We start from the raw sequence: 23,478 nt of genomic DNA, 5'->3' as shown, positions 1-23,478 counted from the left end.
GCAATGTGTCATTAGGTATTACCGAATTTTCCGCACTATAAAGTGCACCAGATTATTAAAGTGCACCCCCAATGAATGGTGTATTTCAAAACTTTTTCCATACATAAAGCGCACCGGATTATAAAGCACATCTCCAATGAAATACATTAAAAATGGTATTTCGCTATAATTTTCATTTTTTAATGTCAAACGGTAAAATAGAAATTGCAGAATAGTATAATATGCATTTTGCTGAACTCAAAAATAGTCCAGGGTATTATTAGAGTTTAACACAATATACTAATAAACCTATTTTTCAGTGATAACCAATCTTCCTTAAAAGGACAACCGACGTCACTTTTTTGTTTCTTAACTGACATCAGAAAAACGTTTTATAGCATCTAAAATACCCAAAACACGCAGTCTGATATTTTTATTCAAATGCAAAACACCAATAAAAATGACTTAAAGTGTCCAAAATCTGCTAAAAAAATGAGCTGCGAATTGGGCATTTTCAGAAAGTCCCGCCCCCAGTTTGTGACGTCACGCCAAGACGTCTTGCATTGCTTGAGAATGAAAACAATGGCTTCAGATTCAGAGAATATGCTTTCTTGTTACACATCCAGTTATGAACATGATTCAAATAGTTCTGAAGAGGAAAGCATACATGTTTGCAATCGATTAAAGAATTCATTCCATGCCATTTTGAGGCAACATTGGGGAGAAACGATCACCAGAAAAGAGGCACAAAATGGCCACATCCGTTTCCACAGGCTGATAAATTCCTTATATGGAGTTTGGACGCCCTCTTCTGGCGGCTTTTGGGTGCAACACAAGGTTTTCAGACCAAACAATACAGCAAAATACATTGACGTGATGGAAGGACTGCTACAATGTGTCTTTTTTTTTTCGGTCAGGGGGCGTTCCTTCGGTGACGTCACGTACGGACTCGTCACCAACTCAAAAACAAGACTTCCTGAATATTCAGCGCAAGTCTTAAAATGTAAAATATAGCTATATGCGGTGGAATATTTTTAAAATACGCTCAGTAGAAGTCATTTGAAGCCATTTTACAAATTATGGACACAACTTGTCTGGAGACGTCAGTTGTCCTTTAAATGTTCTGTTTTTGTTTTCATGGAATATTTTGGCCTTAACATTTTGAGAAATATATGAATTTAGTTTTTTTAAACTAATATGCAAAAATAAGCAAGAAAAAAACCCCGCCAACTTTTACATTTCTAATCGTTGTGCGAAAAATGCAAAATTCTGGCGAAAAATTCTGCTTGGCAAAGTTTTGTTCTTTTCTTGTTTGGGTGTCAATAAACCGCTGGCCATGGCCTCTGTCAATGTTTTTTCCTTATCAGAGGGGGCAGCATTTTCCTATTTTCCATGATAGTGCTTTGTTCCAGCTTCAGCTGTTGTTCAAGCGCCATATAAAATAATATGTATGTATTGCTTTGTATTTGGGACAGCCACCCTCATTTCAAGCTCATATAACTCGAGACCCCAATAATTTAAGAATTAACTCTGATGAAAGAAGAGAGTCTAAGGTTTCTTACGCTGTATTGAATGTTTATGTAGTCCTAAAACTCAAAACAGTGACACCTCCTTGGTTTACGAACTTAATTGGTTCCCAGACAGAGTGTGTAAGGCGAAAAGCGTGTATCCCAAAAATTAATTTCCCATAGGAAACCATTAAAATGAGAATAATCCATTCCCAGGTCCCCATAAAACATAATTTTGTACTTTTTAATTTTCTAAGCCTTAAAAATACACAAAATATACCTTATTTTATGTATAATAAATGTGCTATGGTATTATAATTAAAGGTTTTATTTACATTTGTGATGGTCGTAGATGGCTTGATGGAATGGATAGCTTTTTGCATAAAGTGTCTCAAGGAGCTCTGGGTTGTACATATTGGAAGTTGTGATATTGCAACAGCAACAGATGCAAGCAGACACACTTGAAACATCATTAATAGCTGGTTGCCTTGCTTGTCTTTTCATTTGAAGTTGAACTGATGGCTAGTGCGGGTTATTTGTGGAGTCTGACTGATGGGAATTTTAACCTTGCAGTCTACACTCTGCCTTTGAACTATCAAAGTTGAAACAAGTCCACATTTTGTAATCCGAGGTATCACTGTTTTCTGTGGGTCCTAGAATTCAAGTGACAATGACAAGAAACCCTGGCACTGGAGTGGACACATTTTTGCACATTATTCCTATCTAGGGGAAGTGGAATTTTCCAGGGAGGTCAGCATATTGCTTTTACATCACTCTTCAGTCGTCAACCTATCAGTTGAAGACACACCATCAAGCGTTTTGCTTTCTTTGACACTATCACTTTTAGGACCATTATGATAATGTCTGTTTGCATGTACCTGCTGTGCATTGCATTGATTGATCCTGGCCCGGTTGCCGTCGTTGCCGCCGCCGCTGCCTCCTGCGTCTTACGGTTCGAAGTGCCTGAAGCTGGAGGGCCCATTCCTGGTCCTGTGGACTGAGGCATGCTTGGGGAACTGGGTGCCATCGTTGGATACGCTCTGTTGTAATTTCCTGGTCCATGATTACGTCCTCCGAGGATGGGTTGACCGGCGCCGTGGCTGTTTGCGTTCATGGCCAAATTGTTGTTCATGCCGGGGCCGGGGACGCTGTAGTTCGCGCTTGTAGTACCACAATAGTTGGAGGACCGAGGGTAGTTCCCTAAAATGGAGAGAATGCAGTGGTCAGGTGACACATGGGCATTATTCATTTGCTGCAAAAGAAGGCACTTTGTATTATAATTCAATGAATAATAACAACAACAACAACAATAATAATAATAATAATAATAATAATAATAAATTTCATTTATAAGCGCCTTTCAAAACTCTTGACGACACTTTACAGTCACATGATATTTTTTCTGCGGGTGAGCAGCGGCAGCCAATGAAGTGTTTTCATATCCAGGGCGCACCACATTATAAGGCGCATGGAATCGAAGCTACAATAGTTGCTGTTGTTATGCATCCACGAGATGGAGTTATGCTAATTGGTTAATTACAATTGGATCTGACTAATCATCACCAGTAGATGGCACAGGAACACGAACAAGGAAAGATCTTAATAGGAAATATAAAGAGACCGTGACACCAAATATAAGGCCCATCGTATTATCGGGCACACTGTCGGCTTTTAGGAAGATTAAATACTTTTCGGTGCGCCTCATGTTGTTAAATTGGATTTGGAATATTTATATTACTCATTGTTACACATTGTTACATATTGTTACTCATCCAGTTATGAACATGATTCAAATAGTTTTGAAGAGGAAAGCATAAATGTTTGCAATTGATTAAAGAAGTCCTTCCGTATCAATTCGAGCCGTCTGAAGTCCAATGTAACTCTCAGAAAATGCACAAGATGGCGCACAAACTCAGTTTGAAATGGGCTGATTTGTCTGCTGGGAATTTGTGTCAACTAATATCAAATACAGTAAAGTTTCGTTATATCGATATCTGTTATATCGATAGTATTGCTTATTACGATACTATTTCTATGAACGCAAGGAGAAAATTTACATGGCGCAGGATCGGATATATCGATAGTCCGGTTATATCGATATTTTTTCCGACTCCCGAGAATATCGATATAACGAGACTTTACTGTAGTAGTCCTGGTGCAACAAACAACGATTCACCATCGCGTTATGTCTGTGTTTACCTTCTAATTTCGCCATCAACACGGATCAACACGATGTTTTCAGACCAAACGAAGTACCCAAAATGCATTGTGTGTCGCTTTCTCGGTCAGGGGCATTCCTGACGTGACGTCACGTCAGGCATCGTCATCAGCTTGAAAACAAGACTTCTTGAATATTCAGCGCGAGTCTTAAAACATAAAATATAGTTATATGCGGTGGAATGTTTGTAAAGTGCGCTTAGTAGAAGTCATTTGAACTGATTTTACAAATTATGGACACAACTTGTCCGGAGGTGCGCCGCATAGTTTGGTGTGCCTTATATATGGAAAAAGGTTGAAAATACACCATTCACTGGGGGTGCGCCTTATACTCTGGTGCACCTTATACACCGTAAAATACGGTGTATAAGGTGCAAAAAACCATGAGTGTAAAATGAAAAATATAAAAAAGTGAGCCGAACTCCGATTCAGGACCAACACTGGAGGCCAGAAATGATTTGCGGGATGTCGGTTTGGTGACATTCTTCCTCGCAGCAGGTTACTGGTTCGCCTAGGGAACGATTGCCAAGCTTAAGGCTGACTTTGCGAAACACTTGAGACAAGCTTTAATCTGCAGTAAATGCTTTCTTGCTACCCTGGTGTGCTGCATGCCTGCCAAGCCAGAGGCTTTCCTAAGGCGCACTTAAACCCCCCTCCATTTTGGCTCTAAAAGCCCGGTTTCACTCTTGCACTTGCTGCAATGAGAGATGACAGAAAATCACCAAGCTGTCAAAGACAATGTGTACGTACATTCAGTCTCACTAAAACACAGTAAGCGCAGTACACAACATACACATACACACACAGGCGGGCTATGAATGCACGCTCGCACACGCATACAACATTACACGCTGCCCTGTAGCTACTAGATTTTTTTCTACCAGAATATTTCAGCCTGGGACAAATCTCATGAAAAGTATAAAATGAACATCTTCTGATGTGACGGCGGATATTCATTTTGATTTAATATTGTTACTTTAGCATGGCCGCCCTGCTTAATCCTCTGAGAATATGTCTGGAAAAGAGGATCAAGTCCCTTTAAAACTTGAAGGCTTTCCAAATGACAATACAGACACTCCGCTACTTGCGGTCATTCGAGTTACGAACAATGGTACTTGAACATTTTTCTTGTATCATATGTAGTTTTCTGTCCAGTTGTGAATACACAGATGTTTATAGAGTCTATATTTTATTAAATGTTCAGTATAAACCAATACAGGTTACTTTTACAAGCCTTAAACATACTTATATACCCCTGAAATATACTTAAATAAGGCTTAAACATACATTCCATACAAAGTATAGCACTGAAGCAACTTAAGAACAAATTCACCTTACGAACGACCGTTTGGAATGTATCTCGTTTGTAAGTTGGGGAGCGTCTGTACGGTATTTTACAAAATGTTTCTGAAAATGGAAATGGGTTCTCTTTGATCCTTGCAAGTGAAACAAGCATATAGGAGCGAGAGTACTGCAGACAAGGGTCAAATGTCTGTCCTCCAAAGGATCAAAATAAATGGGTTCTCGCTCAAAGCGAACAGCTGTGCTCGAATTTGTCCAGACATTGTCACAAAATCCATGATTGGAGTGGAGGGGTGAAGAACCAAATTATTTTTGAGCAGGTTTTGCTGAGCTGGTAAGCTGACACCTGTTTCTTCAGCCGTCATCTGTACTTCTTTGAAGGTGTCGGACGTCTCGGTCCTCATCTGAAAAGCTTTGTCAGCGGACTAAAATTTTGCTGGTAGCTGTGGCACAATATATGTCCATAATGGACAGAGGTGGCAGTGCCAGACCTTTGCTTTGATAGGTCCACACTCTAAAGTTGTGGGGAGCAGAGGACTATTCTCTGAAGCTAATCTGATTACTTCTTTTGTCCTATTTTATTATGTTCTATGACTGGTCCTGATTGCCCCATTTGCTCTGGTATCACCTAGTCAGCATGACTAAGCCTACATGGTAACGATTTAAGAAGTCTGTTGTAAGCACGATCCAAATTGAACCTCAAACCATCATGGCGATTTAGTGAAGGGTTTTGCTGTTTTACAAAAATTGCTTCTTTTACTCCTCTTTCAAACCATTTATTTTCTTTAGCTAAAATTTGGACCTCACTGTTGTCAAATGAGTGGTTGCTAGCTTTTAGGTACAGATGTACTGCCGATTGAGGCTCACTAGCATTATCCCTGCGATATTGATAAAGTATTTTTTGAGCATTTGTTTTGTTTCCCCAATGTATTGCTCTTTACAATCTTCATTTTTACAACATATAGAATAAATGACATTACTTTGGTTTTCATTTGGCAGCCTATCTTTTGCAGAGATCTGGCACCGCCACCTCTGAACATGAGGGATATGTATAGGGCCAGAGCTACCAGTACAATTTTAGTTCGCTGACGAAGCTTTTCAGATGAGGAGCGAAACGTCCAGCACCTTGAAAGAAGTACAGATGACGACCGAAGAAAACTTTTCATCGACCTCTCGTGTTCACTTGACTCAGCTATATTTCCTGGATCCGCCATGGGGAAAATGACCAGTAAAAATAAAATGTTCTTGACCGAATGGAGAATCCGAACGTCATAGCAGTTCTGTCTTCAGCCCCAAAATGCTGCAGACATAACGTGTGATTACCATGTCTGAGACTTTGCAGCAATGACAGACATATTTTCTCATCATCAAGCAACTCCCAACATTGCGGGTTATTCTGGGAATGGAGCCCTTGGATGTCTTTCCTATCAGCCTGGGTGGACAGTTTGCTGAAGACGAATGAGGCCCCAGTCAAGAACCTCTCATGGCGCTCTGTTGACAGCTGTTCAGCCCCAGGTCAAGCCATTTTAGGCTTCCGGACTGCCAAGACCAGACATAAACTGCAGAACTTCAAGAACTATGGAACTTCAAGAGGACTAAGTCTAATTTGGATAATCTATAATCTTTTCTTATTTCAGTGAGGCTAAAAAGTGAGTTATGGTGTCTGAATTTTTTTCATAAGTCTTTATTTCAAGGTGAATTGAAACCAAATCTCTTAGTGAAGCTTTATGGTGGGAATGAATAAAAAGAAAGAAAAGAAAATGTCATTAAATAGAGTGCTGCCCTGATGTAGCACCATTTAAATTAGCGTGGACGATGTCGGGTCGGTAGACGAAAAGAAAGACGAAGCAGCCGTTCCTGCTAAACTTTCTTTAGCGTCTTACTTGATTCCAAGAGGAATCACTCACCATCCGAACAATTGCCATTTTTCCAAGACATCATCTTCAAGGACGGACACCGCACTGACTGAGAATGAAATTGCAGGCCAGCTATTGCTTGAAAAAGAAGTTCAAGATGGCGCCGGTGTAGGCAGCCGTTGGCAAGTGCTCCCACGAGCCTTGCTTTTTTTGTGTTGTCGTGTGGACCGGATATGAATTGTTTTTCAGCATTTTTGGCCACGACATTCATCAAGGACGAGATTCTGCTGAGCGGTTGCGCCTTTTCATCTGTGCTGTATGTCATGCATATTAGCATATTTGACAATAAAGCTGACTTTGACTTTGACTTGATTGGGAGGATTGTTGATGCCATTTGACTGTCATGGCTGGACAGCTCTGGGGCGATTGTGTTTTTTTGTGCCTGTAATTGGCAGCATTTTCACAACCCCGCTTTGTCCGGTGTAATGGTCGGTGCTGTTGGACAGTGTGCAGCTGGATAGGTTGAGGAGCCGACGATGAGAAGAAAGGAGTGTCAGCATATATGGAACTGTGAGTCGCAGCTTGGAATTGAAGAGGATTACTCGGGACAGGAGATGCAAGGCCATCTCTTTTTGTCAATGGTGGCTACAGCTTTGTGTTTGCTTTCAACATTTAGCTTGTAGCAGACGTGCACATCTCACCATGACGTCCCTGATCCATTGGTGAAAAGGATACGTTGATTCTCTCCACTTCTTCGGATTGAATGACTGTCTGCATCTTTGTGTTGTCATTGTGTTATTTTTGTTCTTTTGATTTCAAGATGGTGCCTTGACAGTGGTTGATTTAACAGCAGCATTCGTATTTTGTTTTTCTACTTATTTTACTTGTGTCTTCCTTTCATTACTTTGCGACAGTGAAATGTAAATTTCTCCAGTGTGAGATTTATGAAGGCTAAATCTAATGTAATCTAATCTAATTTAATCTAATCTTTTTCTGGACTGGGACCACTTTGGTCAATGCCATCGAATCTACAATCCATCCATCTATTATAAGTGTCACGTGTGAACTGGCAAACCTAATCCTAGGTGACATTGGGTCAGAAGAAATAGAGTATTGAGTGGGGAATTGGTTCGTTTTCACTTGCTATGTGAACTGTTACACTATATGAGTTCAACCAAAGGTAGTCAATCACATACTTGTATTACCATACAGGTGTGTGATTTACTACCCTTTGTTCCGTGGTCTGTAATTTTTGGTCCTCTTTCCTGTCCATGTGGCTCATTGTGAGCTTGCTGCCTTTGGAGACTCTTGATGGTATATATAGCATGGAGAAGAAGACAGAGTGCTCATGCTTCTTCGTTCACAATTACATGGAAATTCCCAGCAAAGTCACGCCTCGGTCGGACACTATATTCAGCGCTGGTCTTAATCTTGCGAGTCGCCTGGGAGGGCTCAAGTGTGACCAAACAGATTACTGTCTATTTCTCCCTCAGCAGGAAGGACTGGGCATGTCTAAGAGCCGAAACACTCATCAACGGCCCCCAGGATACCCCCCCCCCCCTTAAACCTCTGTCCCTGGTCCCATTCCCTGGCTATGATGGAGAAATATGTAATGGTGAACAATACACTTTTCTGATTTGAGAGCTCTATCAACATAGATTAGAAATATGATTACATGACTGCGTGCTAGAGATTCCTCCCAACATAACAACCCATTTCAGGTGTTGGTTGGATAATGAAAGATCGTCAATGAATGGCACAGATGTATTTGTCGAAAATATTGAATATATTTTAGTACTATGGGTGAGAGATAGAGAGCATGTTCTAATTTGCATACAGATTTAGGTGTGTTAGGGTCATAAAAATGGGATTTTGCAACATTCCATTGAAACATCTGTGGAGGCTCTCAGTCATTGATGAAAAAGTTTCCTCTCCTTTAAAGGTGTCGGACATTTCGCTCCTCATCCAAAGAGCTTCATCAGCAAACTAAAGTTGTGCTGGTAACTCTATCTATCTATCTATCTATCTATCTATCTATCTATCTATCTATCTATCTATCTATCTATCTATCTATCTATATACATACATACATACATACATATATACATATACATATATGTGGTGGTCGGAGCACTTGGGGCAGTGACCCCCATATCGATATAACAGATCCCGGGAACAACATATATAGAAAAGCGCAGTGCTGGGAACAGCACGGATACTATATATATATGGTGGGTGATATATATATATATATATATATATGTGTGTGTGCATGAATGAAAAGGGGTCCCCAGAAAACATGAAAATGCATAATTGTGTGTGTGCATGTCCGAAAACTGGTCCCCAGAAATCATGAAAACGTGTGTGTATGTATGTGTGTGTGTGTGTCAGAATTTAGAAACTGCAGGTTTTACAAGGTATTGTGTTTTCGAACGTGCTGCCTGCATGGTCATTAGCAACAGAGTGCTCAACCCCTCAAGGATAAATTGCTGCGATGGGTGGTGGTTGTTTGAGGTGGGTGGGATTGCATGATGCGTGAAGGAAATGAAGCAATGGATGGAATAAAGAACAGAACCCAGAAGGATTTTGAATTGTTTCCTGTAATGCTATGACATCCTCCTCCCCTGTCAGTCTGTGTTGGCTCAGAACAATGCGGAACAACTGTTGGGACCGGGGAGTAATATCAACAACATAACCTCCCGTATCCACGCATATCATTATACCGCGTGCTGTCATGGGATTTGAACAAGTGAACTTCTATCATTTGAAAAGTGTTCGGTATTTGTTGGTGAATGATCAACCATCAGTGGCAGGTATCGTTGATCTAACCTTACGAGTGCGCACCACAATCAGGTCAATGTTTGGGTATCCCTGATACGATCCAGGATGTTGCCAAGAAAAGCAAAGAACAGAGTTCAGGAACTTGGAGAACCTTTCTGTGTTAGATAATGGCTTGCTAATTTGTCAGTCCACGAGGGAAGGGGAAGGGAAACAGATGGAGCTGTCAGACCTCGAAAGAAAAATGACCAACAGCTGTCCTCTCAGAACTCAAATGATAGTTTGGGTTCTGGCTATGTCCTGGAATTCCATTTGAATTCCCCAATTGGTGATGGAACCATATTACCAAGATATGGATGGAACCCTCAAACCTCGCACGCCCTTTTTATACGTGTAAAAGGTATCTGAAGGTCGAAGATGAAAATCAAGACCACTAAAGCTGAGGTTTAGATTTATTTATGAAACCGTAGAGGGTAGAAGAACTCTTTTAGAGGGACGTGAATTAGAGAGTGTAAAAATGTTCAACCCCTGAACATTTTCAGGTCAGTGCTGCGGTTGTTGATTCTTGGCAACCCACTTAACACATCAATACTTTCTTTCCAAAATCAGCTTTGACGTCCATTTGCGCGCCTTTCCACCGGAAAATACTCTACTGTCACAGAGTAGGAACCAAACTTGTGCATCTTGTATAAAAGTCAAGCGATTGAACCTTTACATCTTAAGTCAATCAGAACATTTTGTTATGTCGAACGCAATTACCCATCATGAAAACAATTAAAAAGTAGCACGATTCAAATGTAATCGATGTATTTAAATACACTCCAAAGCAGGGGTGCTCATTACGTCGATCGCGATCTACTGGTCGATCGCGGAGGTAGTACTGGTCGATCGCCGCGTGACAGTAAAAAAAACATTTGTCAGCCTATCAAACGTCCCGTCACTTGATTGACATACAGGGCAACCATTCAGATGACAACTGAATTTTTACCGTTAGGCCGCCGTGCATGCGTAAACGGCCCTAAACACAGCAAAATTTACAAGCTAGTCAGCGAATTACCTCAGATTTTAAGCCCTTGCTAAAACATATGGTGCATATGACATTGACTTCACGCCGAAAAGCCAGCTAAGAAAGAGAACGGTGGAGGAACTAAAATCCCAGTTGTCCGGACAGAAAGTCATTTTTCACTCAACATACTTCAAAAGCGAAAGTCGCCACCGAAGCATCTTTCCGGGTGAGTCACGCCATCATTAAAAACAATAAGTCCTTCCAAGACAGAGAGATCGTAAAAGAAGCATTCGTTGAAGCAGCTGACTCTTTGTTCAGAGACTTGGACAGTTCTGTAACTTACTCACACAGGAAAAGTACCCCAACTTGAGGAAATGTGCTACCTCCTTGACTGCATTATTCGGCTCCACTTATTTATGTGAGTCAGCCTTTTCCTACGTGAAGATCATTAAGTCCAAATACGGTTCCACCATGTATGATGAACATTTATTTGGAAATGTGCTTGAGGCTGGCTGTCAGCAGCTACTGTCCGGACTATGCATCCCTGGCTGATTCAATTCAGTGCAAGTCATGAAAGTAAACTCAGGTAATTACAAAAAAAATGTTAATAGTTATTTATTATTTGATGTATATGTAGTTATTATGTGTGTTGTGCAATATTGGCTTATTCAGTTATGCAAGGTACATCAACATACATTGTACATACAAAGAATCCTTAAAACATTTGAAAATAATGATGTTTTGCATTTTTGTCTTGGTAGTTTTTGGAAGTAGCTCGTATGCTGAAAAAGTATGAGCACACCTGCTCCAAAAGATTAAACCCAAAAGAATAAGGAACAGTCACATACCGATCAGACAATGTCACGCTTTCTTTGAAGCTAATGTTAAAAGAGACCATCTGATGACATGGGCTAATATTTCACGATACCGCAGATAAACCTTGATGAAATCATTGCCATTCTAGACTTACCTCACCATTTTTGCATGTGGAGGTGGAAGAGGTTAGTCTGAAGTTCAAATGTCTCATTAATATTTTGAGAGTCACACCCATAGAGAGTCACACTTTAAAACTTACCAGATAAGACAAGCTGTGACTTTGTGTTTTTGTGTGTGTGTGTGCGAGAGGGAGACGAAAAGAGGATGGATGTCTTTCAAAATCAATCCTTTTATGTTCCTCATTAGCACGCTCCTCTTTGAAAGCAATGACACTGAAGCCAAGGCCCAGGGTGACTGCCAACTAAGGGCCAATTAAAAAAAAAACAAAAACAAAAAAAACGGAAAAGAAAATGGAAAATAAAATGTGATTTGCTCATCAAGAGGCAAAATCCTCCGCGACCTTATATGAAAGACACAAGGCATCATAGCGCAAAAAGTGTTTTTCATTACGATTCCGATCTCAAACAAAAACCTCATCATGGAAAACAAGTTGTTTTATGCAATTAGAATATTCTCCAAGGACTTGATATTTAACAACATTTTCTGGCGTGCACATTCAGTTTTCATTTTCCTAACCTTGGTGTCCGTACTGGTTTTCTTGAGGTCCGTAAGGTCCTGTGGGGCCACTTTGGGAGTAGGGACCCATTCCGGGATACAAAGGGAACGGAGAGCCGACTTGGTTTCTCGGGATGTTGGACGTGAACACTGAAATTCACACGGAAATGAAAACTCAATAATACTAAAGAGTAAAAGTGTTCTAATTACAATCTCATCATTTTTTTGGGTGCAAAAATAAGAAACCCCACTTGTTCCTCAATCTCTCTCTCTCTCTCTCTCTCTCTCTCTCTCTCTCTCTCTCTCTCTCTCTCTCTCTCTCTCTCTCTCTCTCTCTCTCTCTCTCTCTCTCGCTCTCTAAAAAAACCCTAAACATATGAATGAATAAACAAATACAGTAAAGTCCCGTTATATCGATATTCAAGGGAGTCCGAAAAAATATCGATATAACCGGGACTATCGATATATTAGACCCTGTTTGCGTGTAATTTTCTCAGTGCGTGCATAGAAATAGTATCGATATAACCGGGACTATCGATATATCCGATATCGATATAACGAGACTTTACTGTAAATGAATAAATAAATAAATGAAAAAATACATACATGAATCAATTAATTAATTAAATAAGAAATTAAAAATCAAAATATAAAACACAAACAAACAAAATATAAAATACAAAATACACAAAAAATACAAATTACAATATAGAAAATAAAACAAAAACCAAAATACACAAAAAATACAAAATAAAAACAAATACAAAATATGAAATAAATAAATTAATAAAATGTAAAATTAAAATTAAAATTACAATTAAAATTTTATATATATTTTTTAAATTTTAAATTTTACATTTTATTAATTTATTTATTTCATATTGTGTATTTGTTTTTATTTTGTATTTTTTGTGTATTTTGGTTTTTGTTTTATTTTCTATATTGTAATTTGTATTTTTGGAATTTAAAATTAAAAATTTAAAATACAAAACATAAAAAACACAAAATATAAAAAATAAAATACACCAAAAATACAAATTACAACATATACAATAAAAAAACAAAACACAAAACACAAAAAACAAATAAGAAAAAATAAAAAATATAGAATAAAAAATAATAATGATTAATATAAAAATTAAAAAAATTAAAATATAAAATATAAAACAAAAAATACAAAATATAAAATACAAAATACCCCCAAAAATGCAAATTACAATGTACAAAATTAAAAAACACCTAAATAAAAAATACTAAAAAAATACAAAATATAAAATACAAAAAAAACAAATAAAAACATTAAATAAAATAATGAAAAGATGATAACTTCCTGTTCTATGAGGTCACCCCAGGGCCACCAGGGGCCGTGTTTAAAGCCTGGAAAATCCCTTTGCGCACTCGGAGCTTGAGAATGCATTGCAACAAACGTCATTAGTGACCCCCACCAGGATTACCCAGGGCATATCTAAAGGCCCCCGTCACCCAGAAGACAGTCTCCCAGAACCTTTTTGTGCATTAGCTCGCACGCCAATGGCTTCCACTTTTCCCTCTGGAGCTGAGTTGTTCTTTCTTTTGGCTATTTTTCCGTCACCGGGAACCCGCGACCGAATATCTCACAGCTGCGGTTTTGTTCTCAACTCTCTTGTGACTGCGACGGCTTTGTTTACATTCGGCGAGGTGACGTTCTGCATGTTTTTGCGGCGCTGCGTGGGCATGCTTCGCGCGGTGCGGAAGCTGGTTCTTTTGTTTGCTCATCTCGATTCAGTTTCACTTTGCTGGTATTAATCATTCCATGCTTGCACCGACCTTGCCGGTCTGGAGGGAGTCATCGTCGTGACATTTGTAACCATCATTCATGTGTGTGTATCACTCGGAAGTTAAGCCTATAATGCCATTTGTATCATATTTGATTTGGGGGTTTCTGAAAGAATAGATGAATATTATTATTATTTCATTTGTATGTAATCTGATAAATGTATTCTGCTATAGGCAGCTCAATTTTTGTTTTGGTCATTTCCAACATGGTTGCTGCCAGCGTATCATGCTTTTGTGTTTTTCAGGAAAAAACATGTGACATATTAGTACCAAACTAATAAGTTATTTTTAAAGATAAGTGTTTTCTTCTTTGAAAGAATGCATATTTATTAAGTAACCAATTCTTTATATTACAATTATATTGTGTTAAAATATCTGCATCAAATTTGATTCGTCAGGATTAAAATAAGATTTCCCTCAAATTGACATTTCACAATTAATCTACAAAATGCTTAGTAAAATACAAACACACACTACTTTGATGACTTAATTCATCTAATTAATCACTGAAATGCCACCTTCAACGCCATTCTGAGTATTTCCACAATAATTCATCATTTTCTGGACCGCTTTATCCTCACTAGGGTAGCAGGGGTTGCTGGAGCCACAAAGGGGCTTTCTATATGACTTTGATGTCTGTCAAGTTGCAGAAAAAAAGTTGCCAAAAGTGCCCATTGTATCACATGTGATACAAAAAAAATCATAAACAACATCATAGAATAAAAAAAAAGTTGTGTATTTTGATGAGTTAATTAACATTTCAGATCCCAAAAACAGAATTTTCTGGCTATTCTTTGATGGGTCAGGTCTTCAAGGGCTTACGAACTTAATTGGTGTGTGTGTAAGGCGAAAAGTTCATCTGCCAAACATTTATTTCCCATAAGAAACCATTAAAAATGAGAATAATCAGTTTAGAGGTCCCCATAAAACATAATTTTCTACTAAATAAGCCTTAAAACTACACAAAATACACCTTATTTTATGTATAATAAACGTGCTATTGTATTGTAATTAAATAAACTACAGTATAATAAAGTTGTTTTATTTACCTTTGTGATGGTTGTTGATGGCTTGATGGAATGGAGTGGGAGGAGGGAGTTGCTGTTTTGTAAGGAGAGAGTACATTCCTGCTTTTCATTAATCCAAATCAACAGAAGTTTTTCAACCACTACTATTGCCTGAGACCGTTGCTTAGACAACACAGAAACACCCTTTGCCACACGTAGCAATGGTCGACTTAGCATCCTGGTCCTGGGACGTGAAGTCTCCTTCTTCTGCTCGACCGTAATTTTTTTTGTGTACTCTTCGCCTTAACACTAGCCTGTGGTGGGGTTATTCTCGGTTTGAAAAAAGCAACATTATCCACTTGATAACAAAACACATCTGCACTGAGTGCACTGAAAGAAAGTGGGCGTGGAAAACTAGTCTGCCAGCCACAGTGGCGCTGTTCGACCGTGTGGTATGGTGTTCTTCCGCCGAAAACTAGTCTGCCAGTCATTGTGGCGCTCTGTGTGTTTCCCGAAAACTAGTTCGTATGCGAAGATTATATTCTCCGAAATTTAATGTTCGTAAGCTAAAGCGTTCGTAAACCGAGGAATCACTGTAGTTAGATACGTTTTAGCAGCTTAAACTTGAATTGTCTGAGCAAGTATGTCCAAATCGGGTGTCCTGTCGCTTGATCAACATTTTTCTTGTGACATCTGACATGAATTTGTATTGAATCTCCCTGCCCAAGACATTGGGATCGGGTATTACGAAGAAAAAAAAACTGTATGAATCCCCTCACCTCCTGCGGATGGTGGCTTGAAACATTGCTCTGTAAGTGGGCAAAGCGCTCTGCGTGTAGAGAATAAGATGCTGATTTGTCCATGGCTACTTCATTATTCTAAGCCGCTCTGTCTATAGGTGTCTCAAAGCCTCTCAGGCTAAAACTCGCCTCGACCATTCAAATTGACATTTGGGAGCAATCCTCGTCTGGGATCTCAAGCCACCATTTTTTTTAAACCCACAGAAAGGTCTCCTGTTTCAAGTGAAATGGGGAAAGGTGGTTGAATTGCCCTTGAAAGGGGATAAAGTGTGTGTGTCTGCGTGTCACATGACGCATGTGGAAAGAGATTATTTAGTAAACTTGAATGTAAACGTTGATAAGCAACAATATTGTTGCAAAAGAGTCCGGGGGCAACTCTTTGCCATGTTTTGTTTTTTTTTTTTTTTTTTTTTGGGGGGGGGGGGATTTGCTGCTGGTGAAAGTGCACACCACCACAATTGGTGTGCTCCCCAAACGAAAGCCGTGACTCAAGAAGGAAGTACAATGAATGTTTTTCATCAACATTTCAAGTGGTATTAATTTGCTAATTATGGCATTTTTTGTTGTTGTGAGAATAAAATTGATCAAGCTGTTTCAGTTTTCCTTATATTACCGTATTTTCCGATGTATAAGGCGCACCCAAAAGCCTTGATTTCTTCAAAAGATATACGCAGGTGCGCCTTATATGTGGCGTAATATTGAGACGCACCAGGTCTCGCAACTACTATCAGCAGCCACCAACTCCGTTTCCCCCTGTAGAAGAAGTTGTGCATAACACCAGAGTCTACTGTAGCGCCTTATAATGTGGCGTGCTGTATATTTGAAATATTTGTATATATTTGGAACTTTTTTTTTCATTCAATTAATGAGAATAATGCTTTAATGCGCCTTATATATGGAAAATGTTAGAAAATACACCATTCATTTGGGATGTGCCTTATACTCCGGTGAACCTTAGACATGGAAAACGTTTGAAAATACACCAGTGATTGGGGGTGCGCTTTATACACCGATGCGCCTTATAAATGGAAAATGTTTGAAAATAGACTATTTAGCTTGTAGTCGAAGTGCACATTCCACCATGATGTCCCTGATCCACTGATGAAAATATGCTTTGATCATCTCCTCTTTCAAGTAACAAAGAGGGTACAGAAAGTGCTTAAGAAGGAATGAGTCTATGCGTATTTGTGTTGTCATATTATTTGTTATTTAGTTTTTTTTGTTCTTTTGACTTCAAGACGGCGCCCCGAGAGTGGCTGCCTTTCCAGCAGCTCATGTAATTTGTTTTTCTACTTTCATTCCTTTCATCACTTTGCTGCTGTGAAATGTAAAATTTTCCACTGCGAGACTAATAAAGGCAAATCCAATCCAATTCAATCCAATTCTTTTGGGGTGCGTTTTATACTCTGGTGCACCTTATGTATGGAAAAAAGTTTGACAATACACCATTCTTTGGGGATGCGACTTATACTCATGTGGGTCTCATAAACCAGAAAATATGGTAGTCGTGTCAGGCTTGTTTGAGTTGGTAATGCTAGACTGATTGTTAGAAATATTTTATTATATTTGGAAAACTTTTGTCATTCATTGAAGGTGCTCCTTCTACTCTGGTGCGTCTTATATATGGAAAACGTTTGAGAATACAGTACACCATTCATTTGGGGTGCGCCTTATACACCAGCGCACCTTATATATGGAAAACGTTTGAGAATACACCATTCATTTGGGGTGTGCCTTATACACCAGCGCGCCTTATGTATGGAAACATTTGAGAATACACCATTCATTGAAGATGCGCCTTATACACCGGAAAATATGGTAGTTGTGTTGGGCTTGTTTGAGTTGCTAATGCTAGACTGAGTTTTTGTGAATATTCTATTTTATATTTCTATATGCTATTTGGAAAACTTTTGTCATTCGTTGAAGGTGCACCTTATACTCTGGTGCACCTTATATATGGACAAAGTTTGAAAACACACCATTCATTTGGGGTGCAACTTATACTGCGGTGCGCCTTATATATGGAAAAAGTTTGAAAACACCATTCATTGGCGGTGCGGTTTATACTCTGGTGCACCATATACACCAGAAAATATGATATGGCCAATGTTGTCAGATTAGTATCTAGGCGATTATACCAAAGGCCACGAATGGGGCAAAATATAATGAATTTCAACAGTGACAGCAGAAACTTTACAACATTTACATTTTCTTTGGAAAGGCATAAAGTCTTGGATTACATTAGACTGTGCCGCGTGTGTACCTAACGCATCGGTCACAACAGTTGGGGAAAAAAAGTGTGTGGGAGGAAAAGAGCAGCGATTGGGGCCTGAAAGTGCTGAGGCTGCGAGTGTTGGGTTTAAGGAGCGAGGACATTATTGTAATGTTTTGCTTCCATTAGGATGAGAGGATGTTGGGCGAGGAGATGTGGAGGAGGGGAAAAAAAGAGCATGTAATACCAAACTGTAAATTGCCTGGAAAATAGACGAAGGAGAAGAACAATGTGTCGAAAGCGCTAAAAGCAAATAACACATTCAAGGATTTCTGTCTTTCTGCTCGGTTCACTCCCCCGGTATGAACACAAAGACACGCACATGCACACACAAAGCTCTCCCTCATCCTGGCAGAGTGAACAAAGGAGGAAGCCGGCAAAGTATACATGGGAAAAAGTGGGAAGGGACGTTCAGCATATTTATCGAAATGAAGAGATGAGTGAGGCTCTTAAGGGAGGCGAGCACTTGAGCAAAGTGGGTGTATTTGGGTGGGAGAGTTGTTTGTGTGTGTGTGTGTGTGTGTGCTTGAGAAAATTACACACACACACACGCACGCACGCACGCACGCACGCACACACACACACACACACACACACACGCACACACGCACACACGCACACACACACACACACACACACACACACACACACGCACACACACACGCACACACACACACACACACACACACACACACACACACACACACACACACACACACACACACACAGACACACACACACAAACTCACTTTTAACCAGCATTGTATTTTATTTAGACAATAGGGAGAGTTTAGAGCACAGGTGTCAAAGTCAAGGCCCGCGGACCAAATCCGGCCCGCCACATCATTTTTGTTCGGCCCGCGAAAGCGAATCAAACTTGTTAAATTCCATGATGATTACTAAAATCTGAGCGAAAATTTCATATTTTTGGATGTCAACCACAATAAAAGTCATTATTCTTGACTTCAGATTTGAAAACGAGTTATTCATTAATTTGCTGTGTGCTCTATATGTAATATTTGAAGGGATTTAAACATTCTAATGGGTTCCCTAAATTCATAACGGCGCTCGAGAGGAAACCATAACTACAATGTGGCCGCGGCAAAAAATGACTTTGACACCCCTGGTTTAGAGGCATTGGAGACCAACATTATATCTGCAACTGGATTTGGAAATAACCTTCTACATGAGCACCCCCCTCCGTCTGTCTGACTGATGATGACACATGTATGAATTTTTGTTTGTTGCGATATGTGCCCTGCGATTAACTGGGGACCAGTTCAGAGTGTCGTAAGCCCAGTAACCTATTGATGCTTTTATAGGATAAGCCATGTTTACAAAGGATGGTTCAATAAAATGCTACAGACAAAGTACCCTATTTTCCAGTGTATAAGGTGCATCGGAGAATAAGGCGCACTCCCAATGAATGGTGTATTTTCAAACTTTTTCCATATATAAGGCGCACCGAACTATAAGGCGCACCTTTCTACGACTGACAAAGGTTTTACGAATATCATATAGAAATACATGAAAGTTTTCCAAATATAGGTAACATGCGACTTATGATCAGGTTCCATTCCGACAAACCGGTCGTAAGTCAAATGGTTGTAAATTGAGATGCATTCAAAGTGGCCGACGCGAGGTTTATACGACAGGATAGTGTACGATGTCAAAATGTTTTTAAAGAACGTTTTCTATTGAATACTATTATATACCAAACTGCTTACAGTTCAATTATAAATTCTTATAACTTTTAGTGTCATTTTTATCATTTTAGATTTAGTATTATCGATTTTATTACTGTGTCGTTTGGCTGACCCAAATACGCATGGCTTCCCACGCACACGCGCTGTTGAAAAATCGCTGTCCCTGCTAACGGAGAAGCCAGAAGAGGTCACCCAACACACACTCAGACTCAGGCGGACACCGAAGCAAAAAGGCTCTACCGGTTGACCTCTCCACGGCCGTACCCCACACCGACGTGCGGCCCGACCCAGGAGCCGTTCGCAACGCCGACTCGCCCAACCCGCCACCTCGCCGCGAAGCAGAACGGACTGTCTCAAAGAGGCGGCGGCGCCGACCGTGAGCCTGACGCGCCGTTTGCGTCGCGGTGATCCCAACCGCTCGAGCGCCGACGCTCATCCGCCTCGGCGGACACATCACAAAATTGTCATGCGCGTTTGGGAAGAAACAGGGTCATCTCATGAAGAAAATCAAGGCTTTTCAGTGCGCCTTTTCCAATGGAAAATACGGTATATGGTGCGACAGGTTAGGTATATAAATGTGAAACAAAATAATGAGCCAGTCATTAAAATTATATCTTTACATGTCCAAAATCTTGGCACTGACTGCCAATTCATATTAGCTGTCCAGATCAGGATGGCCAAATACCGTATTTTCCACACTATAAAGTGTATCTAAAAAGGATTCACTTCAGACATCAGTGTGCCTTATAATCCGATGCACCTTCTTTATGGATGAATATTTGGATTTCTTGGACGTTGTATTAACATGTTTTCTAGTGTGTAAGGCGCACTGAAAAGCCTTCATTTTTTCTTCAAAAAATAAGCTTGTCCCTTATATACAGGTGTGCCTTATATGTGAAGTAAAATCGACCCACAACAGGTCTTGCAACTCCTGTCAGCAGCTGCTGACTCCATTTACACTTGTAGACTAGAAAGTAGTGAGTAACCCCAGCCTCTACTGTAGCGCCTAGTGTGGTGTGCCTTATAGCGCCTAATGTGGTGTGCCTTATATATGGAAATCTTTTATATTTTGATATATTATATTTGGAAAACCTTTTTCATTCATTGAAGGTTCACCTTATACTAAGATGCACCTTATATATGGAAAAAATTGACAATACACCATGCATTTGGGGTGCACCTTGCACTCTGGTGCGGCTAGTACGACGGAAAATACCGTAAATGTTCTGCAAAGTGCTTTGGTATAGCTGCAGCGGTTGTGAAAGCTCTATAGAAATTGTATTGTATTCCCTTTAGCATAGCTACATCTAACGGATGCATCATGTGCCCTCTATTGTAACTTGTCTTCTATGGGCCTTATACTGCGGCACACCTTATATAAGAAAACATGCCATTCATTGAAGGTGCGCATTATACTTGGAAGACCCTTATATAAAGACGCTAAAGGATACAGTAGCATTACATTTGCTTGGCCTAATGTTGTGCGATCATTAAAATAATAGCACCGACCGCATATTTAACTTCACTGTCTCCGGGAAAGCCAGGTGTGGCCTCCAGGCTGTACTTTTCTCAAGTTTAGTATAATGTGTACATACCGCGCTCTTGAGCCATAGGCGAGCGGGTGACTGGTGGGCGGGATCCATCCGATCCATTCCCAGAGCTCTGCGGGTTTGAAGTGGAGCCTTCAAGAAGACAAAAGTCAGAATATCAACATGCAGAAATCCAACTGGGTATCGTCTAAGTTGCCAAATGAAGAAATAAAATGAAGAGACGTCAGGGTCTGTGCATTAATGATCAATTATCGGACAAATGCACTTCCAGAGGACGTGCCCTTTTCCCTTTCCTGCGCCGGCTCTTTGTGTGAGCGTGAAAACATGAGAAACTTCCCCCTGTAGGAAAGCGGAGCCATTTGAGGATCATCGATTCGATGCTCGTGCTCATGTCTGTGGGCTGCATTGAAATCCAATAAGAAGTTGAGAGTCTGATTAGGACAATGGCAGCCAAGAAGCGTAGTGGATTGATTTAGCTTGCAGCAAGGAGAGAGAGCAGCAAATTTAACCTTTTATCTTTGAATTTGGGCCTTCAAACAGTGAGCACTCCTCCCTCTGCCCACTTCATAATGGCTGTTGATGATGTGTATAATTCACTGTTTAAATCCCAGTGCAGTGCAAAAATGATTTGAGCTGCAAATCCAGTGGCAAAATAATTTTGGTGGACAAGGTGGTATGCAGTGGAAATCTGTCTGACAATATTAATTTATTTATTCATGTATTTATTTATTGGTTTATTTGGATTGGATTAGCTTTTATTAGTGTCGCAGTGGAGAAATTTACATTTCACAGCAGCAAAGTGATGGAAGGAAAAGGAAAGGAAGAAGTAGAAAAACAAAATCCAGGAGCTGCTCGAAAGGCAGCCACTCGTGCGGCGCCATCTTGAAGTCAAAAGAACAAGATAACAAAATAACAAAATAATATGACAACACAACGACACAGTCATTCAATCTTAAGCACTTTCTTCACCCTCTTTGTTATGTGAAGCAGCTTTAGCTGAAAGAGGAGAGAACTAAAGCGTCCTTTTCACCAATGGATCAGGGCTGTCATGGCGGAATATGCACGTCTGCTACAAGCTAAATGCTGAAAGCAAACACAAAGCTGTAGCATCATTTGACGAAAAGAGACTGTCTCACATCTCCTGTCCCACATGAATCCGCTTCAACTCCAAGCTGCGACAGATCCACATACATTGTACTATATTCTGTCTGTTTTTCAAACTACTATTTCTTATGGAAGAGTAAACTTGTATGAAAAAAGTGTGCTTTCAACACAAATGATGCTTCAGTATAAAATCTCCTGTCTCACGTAAATCCGCTTCAATTCCAAGCCGCGGCAGATCCACATACGCTCTGTGCTGACGCTCCTTTCTTCTCATCGTGGGCTCCTCAAGCCATGCATCCTTTATCTATTTATCTATGTATTTATTTGTTTGTTTATTTATTTATTTGTGTTTATTTACATGCTTTTTTATATTTATTTACCTATTTATTTTGTATGTATTTATTTATTCATCTGTTTATTTAGTTTTTGATTTGTTTACCTATTTATGTATTTAATTATTGATTTGATTGTTTATTTATTTGCCTATTTATTTATGGATATATTTATTCATCTGTTTATTTATTTACCTGTTTATTTTTTATTTTTTAATTAATTAATGTATTCATCTGTTTATTTATTTACCTATTTATTCGTGTATTTATTTATCCATCTGTTTATTTATTTTTTCATTTACTTACCTATTTATGTATTTCATTATTTATTTGCTAGTTCATTTATTTGCCTATTTATTTATGGATATATTTATTCATCTGTTTATTTATTTACCTGTTATTTTTTATTTTCCAATTAATTAATCAATCAATTAATTAATGTATCTGTCTATGTATTCATCTGTTTGTTTATTTATTTAGCTATTTATGTATTTCTTTGTTTGTTTATTTATTTACACATGCGCCTCTGTGTGCATGAGTTGTAGTTGCCAAACGACATGAATGGAGGTTGCACGCTCCCCCATTAACAAACCCAATTAAAGTCAACATAATTGCTTCGCATAAAACTGCCTAAACAACATTTCATTTCACCAGGCTGCCGACTCACAAACACACACGCGCACACACACACACACACACACACACACACACACACACACACACACACACACACACACACACACACACACACACAC

At 39.5% G+C, this 23,478-nt stretch overlaps 1 protein-coding gene across 1 annotated transcript in view; it reads right to left on the bottom strand.

Annotated features, from left to right (window-relative positions):
- Positions 1 to 23,478, bottom strand: part of arid1b (AT-rich interaction domain 1B) — a 229,321-nt gene that overhangs the window by 37,718 nt on the left and 168,125 nt on the right. Inside the window, exons 6-8 of the mRNA XM_089003853.1 lie at positions 21,333 to 21,419; positions 12,159 to 12,287; positions 2,366 to 2,687 (exon numbers count right to left, since the gene is read on the bottom strand). Of these exons, the coding sequence (XP_088859979.1) occupies positions 2,366 to 2,687; positions 12,159 to 12,287; positions 21,333 to 21,419 (538 nt within the window). The remainder of the gene's footprint in view (positions 1 to 2,365; positions 2,688 to 12,158; positions 12,288 to 21,332; positions 21,420 to 23,478) is intronic.

This window comes from Hippocampus bargibanti, linkage group LG09 (genome assembly GCF_051943395.1).
Source record: "Hippocampus bargibanti isolate YZ-2025 linkage group LG09, ASM5194339v1, whole genome shotgun sequence".
Taxonomy (NCBI): Eukaryota; Metazoa; Chordata; class Actinopteri; order Syngnathiformes; family Syngnathidae; genus Hippocampus; species Hippocampus bargibanti.
Note: the sequence above shows the minus strand (reverse complement) of the source record. Positions and strands in the feature narration are given on the sequence as shown.